Source organism: Siniperca chuatsi, linkage group LG21 (genome assembly GCF_020085105.1).
Source record: "Siniperca chuatsi isolate FFG_IHB_CAS linkage group LG21, ASM2008510v1, whole genome shotgun sequence".
Classification (NCBI taxonomy): Eukaryota; Metazoa; Chordata; class Actinopteri; order Centrarchiformes; family Sinipercidae; genus Siniperca; species Siniperca chuatsi.
In genome coordinates this window covers 4,157,945-4,172,819 of record NC_058062.1, presented here as the reverse complement: position 1 = coordinate 4,172,819, position 14,875 = coordinate 4,157,945, and the positions used below count along the sequence as shown (strand labels likewise).

Genomic DNA, 14,875 nt, shown 5'->3' with positions numbered 1-14,875 from the left:
TCACCCCCGCAGATATGTTTACATAGAGATATTGGGGAGGAGCAAATATATTAAACCCCCAGTCAGAGCCTGAAGGCGGATGCTGGGATGGTGGCGAGGATGAAGAACGGGCAACAATACTGATGCAGGGCAGCAGTGGTGTGACTGAACAGAGGGAGAGATGGGACATTTTTTTCAGCTTAAACAGACTGCCAAACTGAGAGGGTGTGTTTGGTAGATGACTGTGGAGTGTGAGGCATGTCACATGTGTATGCAGTGCAGCTCGAGTTGACTGCCTGAACTAGCTCGCAGGCGTCGCTTCATTATTATATTTTTTTCAGTGAAAATGAAATGCAAAAATTACCATCCCAACTAAAACCGTGACTCATATCGCAATTGCAATATCTGTCAAAATAATCGTAATATGATTTTTTTTGCATATTGTTCCGCCCTATCACAGACTCTAATGTTCACTCACATATGGAGCAAATGCTTCACTGTAGAGCCCAGCTGTGGTAAAGCAGAGCAGCGCTGCAACACTAGCAGGCTGAGGTGGACAAAACACAGCAGAGTTCAGTAAAGAAAGAATCAGATTTTGATCAGCTTTATTTTAGCCGATACTGATGCATTCAAATATGCCCGGACTTTGGGATGGGACAGCTCTAATATATATACTATATATATATATATATATATATTTATTTATATATACACACACACACTGTATATTTGACTTCATTTTGCCCCCCACACACTTCTGAAACCAAACCTACACTTTTGTACCAGATACACAATCCTTTCTTTTTCCAGGAGTGAGATTATTGTGCTTCTCTGACAAGCAGTGAGTGAAGCAGAGGTCGAGGTGTTGAAGCACCCAGTGTGGGTATTCCCATTTTGCTTTTTCACAGGTTCTCCTCTCCAGTAGCTGGTTATACAAACACAAACCGTCGCCCACCTGTGTCCACTCGGTGAGCAGGATGTGTGGGCCTGCGCTGCCAAACACAGTCTGTGTTCTCTGCTGTGATAAGGACGGAGTGACTACTTCAACCGTTTGCAGCCTCAGTCGCTGCCTGATCACCAGACTTCATTTGAGGAAAGCTGGGGGAAAGATGAATACTAGTCATCTCGGCACTTTGAATTAATTGAGCTGAGCTGCAAACTGAAGCCTAATTAACATATGAAATGTTAAACTTGATATCACTCCTCCTGATTATCTATGCTGAAACAAGGCTGGGTTTGCAGCACGCAGCCTGCTTATCTGTGCCTCTCTCCAGCTGCATCCGCTCTGTACTTTTCTATTTTTCTATTTCCCCCGATTTTTGGTCTAAAATGTGCAAACTACCTATAATTAAATGTATTTGCTTTTAAAGACCCAATTTCCTGAGCAGGAAGTCATTTGAATTAGAATTTAAATGAATCTGACCCTGGTAAGTAAATGCACTGGCCCCCTTTTTCCACTTCCTTGCCTCTTCTGGGTCGGGGATCATTCATGAATCACAAATGACAAATCTGGGTTTATTTCCTGCCATTTTGATCTTGGATTCAAAGGGAGAGGCTCATTGTGCCGATACAAAAGCGACACATACACACACACCAAGCCAAGAGTGTGATGTTTTGATCTAGCCTCGACTCTTTGCCGTTTTGTTTGCCAATTAAATAATGGCCTGGCAGGGATAAAGGCCAGCCACTGTCACAATTATGCTCCAGCTGTGATTAATCCTATGTGCATTAATGTAGGCCTTGTAGGAACAGTTAATACACCAGAGCACTGTATCGGCATTCAGTGTGATCTCTTTTATCTATTCAGGCAAGGTTGCCTGAGCTCTTTTCCCAGAAACACTTTGTGACACCTTCACAAACTTACAAACACACTCACATCTGGAGTCGTACCAGTGAAACCACAGTTTTCTGTTGTTGACACCTGAGCAGCTTCTCAGGAACAGCTGAGGTGTAAACACTGTGATCAGAAGTCGAGGTGGATACCAAATGAAACTTCTTCGATAGCGGTGGCAATGGGATATTTGAATTTCAGTATAGATACTTACTTTGCTTACTCTGCTTGGTAGAACACTTTCCCCCCATTTTACAAATCGGTAAATGACCTGCATTTATATAGTGCTTTAATCCAAAGCACATTACAATTAACCTCTCATTCACCCATTCACACACACCAATGGTAAATAATTACTGTACAGAAGTACAATTTTGAAGTTCTTGTTCACATTTGAGAACTTTGCCTGAATAAATACAAAAATTGATCAAATCTGTAAACAAGACTAAGAATCTGACCAAGCATTCAGAGCCAACTCTTGGTACTGGACAGATACTGGCAAGGACACAATGCGGTAATCAGAAAGTACTGAGGTCTGATACTAAGTCCCACTCAAAGGTAGAGACTGTCGCAGACTCTGACACAGGAGGCCACTGTGTCAAAGTGGTTAATGTTTTAACCGTGACAACGAAGGTCCCCTGACCTTAATGAAGTGGTCATTTTAACCCAAATGATGAACTTTACCTAACCAAGTTGAATGGTGAATGTTTGCAAACAGTTGCTTATTTACACATCCAGCAGTTACGGAACAACATTATCATTCATTAGGAGTTTTGTTTGTGTCACCTGATGAATGTCAGTCCAATACTCTCTCTCTTTTAGCTCTGTGTTTGGTCTCCACCAGCTCCTGAGGGAAATATCTGTCTCTTTAGCTGCTAAATGCTCCACTATGTTGAAGAGTTAGTCTCTAACTGTGTCTGTCTGCTGTTTGCTGCTGAGCAGGTAGTGTTCAGCGGGTAAAGCCGAGGGATGCAGCAGATTCAGGTGATAATTCTCGCATCACTACGAGCGAACCCTTTCACATTGTTTTCACGTTGTCATTTGATACATTGTTAATGTAAAAATATTGATTATAGCCACTTTAAATTGGACTTGTTACTTCAAACCAGTTATTAAGCTTTGAACAGAAGGTGCACAGAGTCTGGCTGCTTATCGCAGGAGCCAGAGGAGCATTGAGTCGGACACCGCGGCCCTTCAGGATTCCACAGCTAAGAAGATGAGCAGATTTGTAATGCTCTACGCCCTCACAAGGTTACAGCGCCGCACTCAGAGTCAGCACCCAATGCCTCCACTGGCAGGAAACACGCCGCCTCCGTCTGATGGGGCAGACGCGGGAGGTCGTCTCCAAACCTGTGCTCAGGACGTGAGGCTGTGAGACATCTCAGAGGGTATACCGAACACGGCCAGGTCAAAGGTTACATGATGAGCAGCGTTAAGCCTGGCCATCATCAAGGTTGTCAGACAGGTCAGGCACACTGACAGAAGTGACTGCATCTCTGCTGCCATGACTTTAATTTCGGGTCTTCATAATGAAAATAAACACCCTGTCCAGCGTCACATCCTCTTTAACTGGACCGAACCCCTGCAGCGTCCCTTAATTAGGGTTAGACCAGTGTATTGGTTTGCCAATACATCAGACTGATATATGATGAAGGTTCCTCCCTACAGCTCGTGAATATGTTATTATTTCATTATTTAAACTCCAATGTCTGACTAGAGAAACTGTTCCAGAGTGGTGTAGGAGGCTTTTATGCAACAGCTTCAGGCTGCAACCAGAAACCTGCTTCACCCTGCCCACAGGAGCAACACCCAAAAAGAACTATATTAGTCTGGATTTAGGTGGAGAGTTTTAGTCTTGATGATCCATATCCAAGTTTTTTTCCCCTTGTGACCCCTTAAAATGAAGCAGTGTCTACTGGCATCTGTCACTTCAACCGAAAGGTGATTTTTCTTTGTGAGAAGTCAAACGATCCAGTATTTCACTGGGGGAAAAAGCAAAAACTAGAGGAAAGTTAGAACAGTAAACATAAATTGTGGAAGCAGAATTAGGATTTTTCTTCTTTTCTCTCCATTTAATAATCTCACCACCCTTCAGCTGTGCATTTCATGTGGGGAAACTGAGCCACTGAGGTGCTTCCTCACACTGCATGGCATGGAAGGGAAAAGTAGACATGTGTGTTGTGGCCTGCCAGGAAGACACTGACAGCTTTAAAACCCACAAATGAAACCATGTTGAGAAAGTTTGTTGAGCAGCAGAGAGAGGCCGTGTTTCCTCTTACCTTCCAAGCAGCATGTCCTCCACAGGCCCGAGTGGGTCATCACCTCCTCGTTCTTCTTGCTGGTCTCGTTTTCGCTCATGGACTTGGACCTGCAGACGCCGCGGGAGTACAGCCAGTAGTCCGTGCCGACCGCGATGGTCATGAGGCTGAAGGCCGCGAAGGCTCCCACCGTGGTCAGCAGCATCTGGACTCCGCGGTCGAACAGACCCATGTTTCCGCATTCCATGAAAGGGGGACCCCCTTTCCTCTTGATGTACAGGAAGTAAATATTTGAAAATTTGCGGGACCAAACCAAACCGAAAAAACGGGATATACTCGAGCGGAAGGAGAGGGAAGAAGGAGGAGGAGGATGCGGTAGGAACCTTATGGTTGCGTTTGGGTGAGGACCAAAACAAGAGAAAAACTGAGGATGGCAGGAGGTGTTTTGGGGGGGAAGAGAGGAAGAGACAGTGATGTCTCTCCTCTCTGTTTGTTCTTACTTTTGTACTCAAAAAAGATGAAAAAGCAGGTATGCAGAGGATGACAGCCCTTCAGCAGGCCTTCAGCTGCAGATGTAGCAGCAAAACACGTGAATAATAACACTGAGCTATAAAGGATTAATCATGTCCTAAAGCCTGTAGTGGCAGAGCCGAGCCTAAAAATGGAAGTGAGATAAACCAACCTGAGGTTTATTCTCTACAGGCCTGCAAAAGAAAAGGAAAAAAAATCCTGTTTCTTGACTTGTAAAGGTTACAGCTAAACACAGAGCTGAATTAACATGAGCTCAAATGGAGCACAGGTTGGGGGGGGGGGGGGTGCTAGAGTAATGGCAGGCTTACAGTACAACGGTTCAATATGTCTGTTACAGTGAGTTACAGTTACTTTAGTCAGAGGTTATAACATTGCCTAAGAATTCAAAATTATAACTATATCCAAAGCTATTCTAAAGACTATTATTACTATTATTATTCTAATGAGTTTTGTTAGTCAAAAGGGGAAAAGGCAAGGAGATATTAAACTGGGGAGGGAAACGAAGGACAACATGGAAATCTATCATATTAGGGGAAACAAAAGAGAGTATACAAATGAACGAATTCTAGTCCTGTCGAGAGGAAATAAGAGTAATTCTCGGGGTGTTTTATAACGACCTATTATTGTGGGGTTAAAATAAAATATCACGCTGGCTTCTCACAAATCAACCCTGCACTCGATGGAATGAGGAAATCAAGGCTCAACAAATAAATTAATTAATTAGCAGGCTTTAAAAAACACACACAAAAACAGATAGAACCCGATAAAAACCTAAAAAAAATGAAATTAACCGCGTAGATTTTCCTTTTCCTAAAATTTTGATCCCCAGTTTCCATATGTAGCCCTATAGCTCTGGGAAGGTTTCCGCCGAAAATGGGGGTCTGCGGTCAGAGGAGGTTCGGTCGACGATCCGGAGAGAGCGGGGAGCATCCAGCAAGGCAAGCCGACCATCACTCGACATAGAGCCGGCAGGAGGAGGACGAGGAGTCGGTGTGGGCGCCGCCGCAGCCGAGGATGCTTCTTCCGTGGAGGGAGGAGGATGCTGCCGCCGCCACCGCCGCCGCTGCTGCTTGGATATCCAAATTCACCGTGGCAGTATCACACCCAGGACGGTCCCGTTTGTATAGCCCTTTCGCCATGTAATAAGAAGAAAAATAAATTCTGATGAATGTTGCAATCCCCCCTGTTTTCCCCTCCTCCTCCTCTTCTTCTTTCTCTGCTTGCGCTCTCGGATGCAGGTTTGGCCGCTTACAGGAAGAAAAAAAAATTACACAATCGGGAGAGCGACTTGCACAGATCCACAGACAGAGCTGGTGCTGTCACGATGTCAGCGGAGCTGCACGTTCAGTGCGTTCAGGTTAGACTCTCTTCTGTCGGATGAGGAGTAATGTCAGTGTAAAGAAGCTGCTCTTTAATTCTGCAGGCTAGTTTTTTCTTCTTCTACTTCTTTCTTTCTGGCGACGCTTTAAAAGGCCCACAGTGTATGTGTGTGTGTGTGTGTGTGTGTGTGTATGTGTGTGTGTGCTGCAGCAATGGAGGCAGTTGCTGGAAAGATATTAAAGATTTTTTAATTCCGTTTCTGTGAGTGGAGGGGGGCGGAAGGAGCGGGTGTTGCGATGGTGGACTCTCTCCCTTTGGAAAGGTAGATGGGGGGGTTACTGAATTGCATTTGTGCACACAGGCTAAGATTTATGCCTTTATAGGTTATTGTTGTCCCGTCCAATTGTTGCAGCACTCTCTCGTGCACTCTTCCCTGAAGTAATCTCACTAAATGTCTGACTTCACTTCACTTCTCTCGCTTTTTACTCGCTCTTGTCATTAATAACTGCGATTTCAGGCTGCAGCTCACAGCTTTAAAGGCAGCTATGGTGTCATCCTCTGATTACAGGATTCTCCATGAATGGCAGTTAGCAACGAGGATGAGGCTGGAGTCTGATGTTGGTCATGTTGATGGTTTGAATTTCTGAACTCGTTGAATTCATCATGTTCTTAAAAAAATGACCGACTCCTATGTAACTAGTGTGCGGTATTAGCACAGAGATGATGTGTGTGTGTGTCTGTGTGTGTGTGAGGCTGTGGTGCTGAAAGGACAGCTCCCTCCAGCTCTGCTCTCCACGTGGAGTTTGTCGCCCCCTGCTGTTCAAACGTATTTACTACAACTAATAAAATAACCTTTCTGCCCTTTGCAAAATTATTTTCAATGGCATTTTGATCTCTCATGCATGTTTAATTTCTTCCCAACTGTAACATCTTTGTTGTTTTTCAGTCCCCTCAGTTTGTTTGTGTCCAAGCTGTGTGCCTACCTCTCTCTCCCCCTATCTTGTCCTCCTTGTCTCTATTCTCTGTGCTGGACCTCTCTCTCGCCTGGCTGTTGGTGCCTCATTCCAGATGTTTTGGATCTGGATCTTCGTCCTCCAGGAGATTCAGCCTCTCCTCTCGTCTCTCTCCCTCTGTGTGTGTTTGTCTGTTTTCTCCTGTCTGTGTGAATGCTGTGCTTGAGTTTTGCCTGCGGTGTGTTTGTGCAGTCTGTCCTCCTCCAGGTCTCCATGGTGGAGAGGAGGCGGTGTGGCTCAGGTCTGTTTGGCGGCACCTGGAGTTGCTCGACGTCCTCCCGGATCCATATTCTTCATATATGTTCACAATCTATCTATAACTGTGTCACCCTGAGCGTCCATACTGTGATTTTACTATGTTGGTCTGTTCTGTACACACAACATCTATTTCCTGTCTGTCCGTCCGGGGAGAGGGATCCCTCCTCTGCTCTTCCCGAGGTTACTTCCGATTTTTTTTACTGTTAACGGTTTTGTTTGGGGAGTTTTTCCTTATCCAAATCGAGGGTCTGAGGGCAGCAGGGTGCATGAAAAAGCAACTTGTCAGTGCTCTTTGGTGGACAAACTGTTGAGTGGTGAGACTGTTTATAAATGACCTCAAACCTAGTTTGGTATTTCTTGATCGCAATTTCTTGTTACTTAACGGCCGACACATACAACAATACCGATATGTCTGCAATAAGCTAATATCGCCGGATAGCCTACATCGGCCTGGGCGATTTATCTGTTTGTTTGTTTATTTAGAAGTAATATTTGTGTATTTACAAGTCTCCTTGGTGGAACAACTCTTATAGACTCAAAACGTGATAAGGGGCTCTAACTGCTTGTTTGTAAGGGGTCACAAGCCAAAAGTTTGTTTGAGATCCACCGGCTAACCCTAACCCTGGTTAAATCTTGGGCAGTGCATTTTATAAGCTTATTATACATTTTTTTATGCAAAATCTTCATCTGAAAAGTAATTAGTGACCATAGTTGTAAAATAAATGTAGTGGAGTAGAAGTAACATAAACAGAAATACCTCAAAATTGTACTTAAGCACAGTACTTTCCACCACTGAAATAATTCTCTATGGAAAACCCTCCTGTACTCCCTACATGTGTCTGACTGGCAGGAAACCTTACTGCGCCCAGGGGATTTGTGTAAGTCTTCTTTTTGCTACTTTTTAAACTGATATTTCCCAAAGGGCTTAAGACCATTGAACATTAAGTTACTGACCTAACAATTTCCTCTTTCATTGACTTTTATGAGCTAAGTGCCTTCATCAAAGACTTCATAGGACGATGGCTGCTTCCATGTTCAAAAAGTGGTCATTTTCATGTCAGAGTTTGCCATCGTCTGCATTTGTGTCTGTGTCAGCGCGTCGTGAGCTAAGCTTTGTTTTTGGGTTGAGACCCACAGCTCTGATGATGGGGATGAAAAATGTGCAGCTGCTCATGTAACCAACAACGTCAGAGAGAGTGCCTGTGCAGGTTGGACGTCTCCTTGTGAAAAAAGTCATCATCATGCTTCTCTCTGGCCTCAGGGCCACGTGTCAGATACTCAGATGATCCGGTCAGAGACATGTTTGGACAGGCTGATTTCTCTTAGTTCAGCATTTAGCATTTCTGAGCCGCTGAGTAGCTGCATGTTGAAGCATGTACGAGAGTGAAATGTTTAATGCAGAGAGTATGAAGTCAAAAAACAAAATTGAAAAACCTAGACCAGCACAAGCGAATGGCTAGATTCCTCCTACCAAGTGCAGTGGTAGAAGTATTCTTATTCTGAAGTATACATTGTAGAAATACGATCAAGTCCTGCATTCAAAATGTTACCTAAGTAAAAGTAGAGAAGTATTATCAGCAAAATGTACTCAAGGTATCAAAATTATCAAAAAATACCCTCTATCAGTGTTGTATTGTTGTATATGTTTAATAATGATGCATTAACATGTGCGCAGCATTTTAATATAGTACCTAATTGGAGCTAATGTTAACTAACGTTTTACTTTTTAAAAAAGTAGTTAATATTTGTACTTTTTACTACTCTTGTAGTTTATTATATAACAATGCATTATAACTTATTTTGAATGTAAAAATCTTAATCTGCAAAGTAACAGGAACTATAACTGTCAAATAAATGTAGTGAAGTAAAAAGTTAAATATTTCCCTCTGAATTATAGTGAAGTCTAAAGTAGTATAAAATGTAAATTTTTAAATAAAGTACAAGTACCTCAAAATTGTACTTAAGTACAGTACTTGAGTAAATGTACTTTCCACCACTGTTGACTTCCCATTTTCCTTCCTTCACACATTTCTACGCTCTCACTTTGATCAGCGACAGCCAGGAATAGATCCAAAGATCTGTGTAGTGTGTCGCTGAGGTTTCCAGGTCCAGGTTTGCCCCTTTTCACAAAGTCTGTTGCTCAACAACTACATTATGAAACCAGTGTTAATCCTACAGTAATCTCTTGTTGAAGCAGAAGCTCTCTTGCAACACTTTTCCCTGAGGAGAGACCTTGAGCTCTGACTAAAGACCGCTCTGATTCTCCCTCTCTGCCAGGATTTGGGACACCCTTCGCTTTCATTAAACAATTATCCCTGACAGGCAAATCAGGTCCCAGACCCGCACCCACACTGGTCCCACGTGGACTCTTTATACCAATCGGACATTAACTCAGCAAGCTGCATATCCAGCCCTAATCGGGGCCTTGTTAGAGCGCCCCACAGGCATTGGCTCAGGGAGTGCTTCCAGTAAATTGTCCTCTGGAGTAAAAGAAGAGAGACGGAGGGAAAAACAGCACAGGCTCTCTAAAAGGTGGTCGCACTTTGAACGTTTCTATCCTCAGTAATTGAACCTGATTAGAGGGAGGCTCTGGGTGAGGATGCACCCATGGGCCCTCTGGTCTGCAGGGTTAAAAACATTTCTTCCCTCCACGAAGACAAATTAGATTGCACAGCGAGTAGTTCGAAGGGGTTGGATTTGATGTTTCTTTAACAATGCATAATATATATGTTTTAGGATTTTAAACTGGCAACCAACAGGATTTTGTCCTCCTCATTATCTTTGAGGTGGACCATTTCCATGAAAAAATTCAGATTCAGTATTACTCACACAATTTTTTTGTCAGGGTAAAAAAGGACAAGAGCCAGACTGATATGGGACTTTTGAGGCCAATAACGATATGGATATTTGGGGGTAAAAAAAAAACCCCAAACCAAACCAAAAAACAAACAGATAATATCATACTGACTCATAATAATCTTTTAACCAAAAACGTTTGAGCAATGATATTTCAGATGTGATTATTAAGTGAAGACAAAGATATGTAAGGCAGGATATCTCAGATATGAACAACAACTTTTACTATCAAGGATAGCCATAGCCATGAACTTCACCTGAAGTGAACTGGAAGTGAAAACACAAATACAACAAAAATATTAATAAAGAAAGGGTCAAAGTTCATACAAGTGAAGTCTATAAAACATGTACAGTGTGTACTACAATATTTATATTTGCCAACATACATTTTGGGGGATATAGTTTGTGGTGCTGTTGGTCTGTATTTCGTTACACAGAGAGGTGTTTCTGTTATTTAGTCTACCCTCATGGATATAAATCATTTGGGGTGGACAAAATAATAGAAACACCTGTCAGTATAACAGCACCACAAACTGCGGCCTCTAAAATTATCGTAAAGTTGAATCAACACCACTCTTAAACAGTTTCAACAATAACTGAACATTATAACCTTCATGAAGGAGGATTCATTGCAGGACTGTTGTATTAGACTGCATTACTTTTAGCTAGGTGTACCTAATAAAAATGAAATACATTCCTTAAAAATAATGATTAAATCTGAAACATACGCTTACGTTATCAGAATCTGACGAGTATTTTAAGAATTACTCGAGCGGCTCAATCTTGCAGTGGATATGTCTGGCTGATATCTGGAGTTTAAAAGTAGTCCAGTGTGTAACATTTAGGAGGAGCTATTGGCAGAAATGGAATATGATATTGATAAGTGTGTTTTCATTAGTGTCTAATCACCTGAAAATAAGAATCGTTGTGTTTTCATTACCTTAGAATAAGCCGTTTATATCTACCGAAGGAGCAGGTCCCCTTTCACAGAGGTCGCCATGTTGCACTGCCATGTTTCTACAGTAGCCCAGAATGGACAAACCAAACGCTGGTACTAGATAGGGCAGTTCACGTTTATCGCGACCGCCGTAGTTTCTCCTACAAGCTTGGAAGGGCAGGGTGATGCGAGCGGCATTCAAATGGTTGCAACCTGCAATTTCACCGCTAGATGCCAGTAAATCCTACAGACAGCTCCTTTAAAAGACTTTTGAACCTATTACAAAACATTACTCACATGCCCACTTGTACATTTAAAGGAGTTATTAGTTGCTGTAATCATTCCTTCTCTTTCTTTAAGCAGCGCAGACCATACCATGCTTCAGTGCAAACAATCTAAATAAATAAATGAGTAGGATTGCTGAATTCCTTTTACGCATTACATCCTGATGCCACATGCGTCTCAGCTCCCCTTCCTCCTCCCAGTCAGACCCACGTCTGTTCCCGCTCTGTGTTCTGCCGTGTGTTCTGCCTATGTTTTGCCGCTGCCTTGCGTGTGTGAGGACACTGCCATGTCAGCAGCGTTTCCACCCTGATCCCTGAGTGTTGACGCTGAGCTGAGTGCAGCTGAGTGAGCGTTTTGACATGGCCCCTCACACACACACTGTCCTCTGCCCAGCTCCAGCACCATGCATGCTGCTCATGGCCGGATTAACCTATTTGGGAGCCCTGGGGCAATTTGTGCTGTCGGGCCCCTGCTGAAGCCCCCCCCCAACTTACTTACTTAATCCTCTTTGTTCCCGGTAGAACTTAAGGCCGCAACAATATTCTTCTGCCACTGTACCACTCGTGCTGCTGGTACGGTGTGCTACAACCTAACCTGCTTTCTGCTGAGGTGTGCTTATGGCTTTCGTTACACAGCAACTGGAGTTGTTTGGGCTTGACGTGCCGGGGCAGCTTGTACACAACCCAAAACCTGTCTGGTCTGATGTGCTGTGAGACTGTAACCCATTACCTAGGGTACAATAGGCGAGAGGACTAACAAATCAACTACAAAATGCATGAAATCCAATGTAGTTTATGCTATAGAAACTGCAACAACTTCATTAAACAAAACAACAGTCATGAACCCTCGTTGCTCTTTCCCATTAAGTCCAGTGCAACCAGTGCTCCTATGCTTAAAATAATACTTAGTTTTTTGTGATCAAACACAACTTTATTAAGAATATGCATCATATGAGCACAATATAAAACAAAATATTAAAGCTCTGAAAATTTGAATTTGACATAGGGTCTCTCTACAAGACACAAAATTAGTAACACTTTACCCTGCGTATTTAGAATTTATGAGCACTATGTAAACATTGAATAAATGGTGTATAACACACTATAATGTAGTTGTAAGCAGATTTAGGGACGTTTTCAAGTGTTTATTAATGTACAGTATTTGTCAACAATTATAACTTCTCCTGTGAAGACATATTTTATATTACTACACCTGTGTTTTACTATATTGTCATTCATTATCTGTTTATACACCAGCATCCACTTACGGGTGCCCACAGGAGGAGTTATAGTTGTTGATAAATACATAAATAAACACTTATATCTGCTTCCAACTACATTACAGCGTGTTGTAAAAAAAAAAAAATCAAATGTTTAAGTGAAAAGTTAAGTGTTACCAAATTAGCTAATAATGCAGGACTCACCTCAGTTTATAATTACACTGCACATGATCAGACAAATTTGCAATTAATCAAATTACCAAAATCACAATTACAAAATTGCTTCACTCCAAAAAAACCTTCATACCTGTCAAACTCTTGTGACATTATTAATGTTTTGGATCATTTAGGCCTCTTATGAACAAACTGCTGTAAAACTCCAATGACAGAAAGCCAATTTATTAATAAATATAATAGACTTATTTTGGATTTGGAAGGGATAGCGGTACAACAGCAGTATTGTCAGCACCAATCACAGATAAACATCTATTGTGTAACCGTGGTTTACAGCTGGGACCTCTGAGACCCCAAACAGACATAATGCATAATTTTCTATGTCATCTGTTCAAAATCATGTTCATAAGCAATTCTTAGAAAATTAGGAAAAGTCACAAAGTATCAAGGTGATAAAAGAAAGATAAAATAACATAAAAATTATGTTAAAGAGGGCCCGGGCTCTCCAGGACCCCAAACAGAACACCAGGGTTAAAACAAGCAGAAAAATTGGCCATGGGATTGAGATTATGTCAGTAATTACCAATGTAAACATTCAGATTGAACTCAACAAAATGTCATGATAAGACGATGGACCGTCTTTGTATCTGTGGTCATGGAAGAAACTCAACCAGCAGGAGGAAAAGAATGATTGACCAATTTAATAAAATGCTGAAATCAGAGAAATATTTCGACTATATATGGGGAGATTTAAAGCGAGACTATGTAACTTTTGCTGAACAGCGGCAATTACAGGATAATGGCACTCTGACTTTTTTATTTATTTCCGGTGAAGTATTGGTTTACTTCTTGTTTTAATTTTAGGATAAACCACTGAAATGATTGCCTGTGAGGTGGAAATATCTAGTGTAACAGTAACAAGAGTAGAGAAGAGTCATATTGACAGTGAACTAACTTAAGTAATGTTAGTTAGACTGCAAAATCTGTGGTTAGCTAAACTTATGAGGTACTTGCTATTTACATGAGTGCTTAAACTCTATGCTACTTTCTACTTCTACTCCACTACATTTTAGATCGAAGATTTGTACTTTTTATTCCACTACAATTATTTGACAGCTATAGTTACTAGTTACTTTGCAGATTAAGATTTTACATACAAAACATATGATCAACCCCTAAACTGTGATGCATGGATATAGATTAAACTATCCAGCAGCATATGAAGTATTAAAATGAGCTCCACCTCGACTAGCTGCAACATTAAAATGTGTGTTAACAAATCAGTAATAATATTCCAATAATATAATATGTATTTAATAATATAACACTGAAAGGGAACATTCTGACCAGCCAATACTTTTAAGTTTTATACTTTTGTCTTGAATGTATGATTTTTACTTGTAACAGAGTACTGTTACAGAGGGGTACTGCTACTTAACCCCTTAAGAAAGAATGGGTTATTTCTTCTTTCCAAAGCACCGTCTCCCTTTAAGGAATTTTGGTCGGTCCACACTGTCAGTTTTAGCCACATGATCATCAGCTGAGCTAACGAGTGGAGTCAGCAGTCAGCTTCAGTCCCAGTCTGTGAGCTTTGTGAGTGGAGCACCAGTGCAGCGTTGCTACAGGTGCTGTGCTGTGAAGACTGTGTGCTGAGCAGGTTGAGGTCTATTTACCCCGGGGCAAAAACAAACACAGGTTACTGTATGTGTGTGATTCACTTTCCGGTTTATGTCTGTTTCTGTTTTATTCTGCTGTTCTGTTTTAACAGGAAGGCAGGCTGACGACGAGTGATCACTGCTAACATCTAAATCACACTGCTTACTTTTTCTGTTACATTATTTCTTAAATTTCATAATTCATTTGTTCCTTCCTACTTTCATTCTTTCTTTTTGCTCATCCTTTCTTTCTCTCCTGTCTTCATATTTTCTACATTTGTTCCTACTTTCCCTTTTCTGTCTTTTCTATCTTTACTGTCTTCATATGACCTTAACCTTCATATTATCCCTATTTTCTTTTTTCCTTTAATTTATTCCTTCCTTTGTTACATCCTACTTTCTTTCTTTTTTTAATTTGCACATCCTTTCTTACTTTCTTTCCTCTCTTCATATTGTTTTTCTTTCTTTTTCTTTAATTTCTTCCCTCCTTGTTATATTCTACTTTTGTTTTTGCTTTCGTTCTTTATGCCCTTTTCTTTCTATTATTTCTTCTTTCCTT

General features: G+C 41.5%; 1 protein-coding gene across 1 annotated transcript in view; it reads right to left on the bottom strand.

Moving 5' to 3' along the window:
* The window catches only part of cacng2a (calcium channel, voltage-dependent, gamma subunit 2a), a 72,648-nt gene extending 66,697 nt beyond the window's left edge, over positions 1–5,951 (bottom strand). Inside the window, exon 1 of the mRNA XM_044181365.1 lies at positions 4,090–5,951. Coding sequence (XP_044037300.1) covers positions 4,090–4,315 — 226 coding nt within the window. The 5' untranslated portion in view covers positions 4,316–5,951. The remainder of the gene's footprint in view (positions 1–4,089) is intronic.
* Between the last annotated feature and the right edge of the window lie 8,924 nt (positions 5,952–14,875).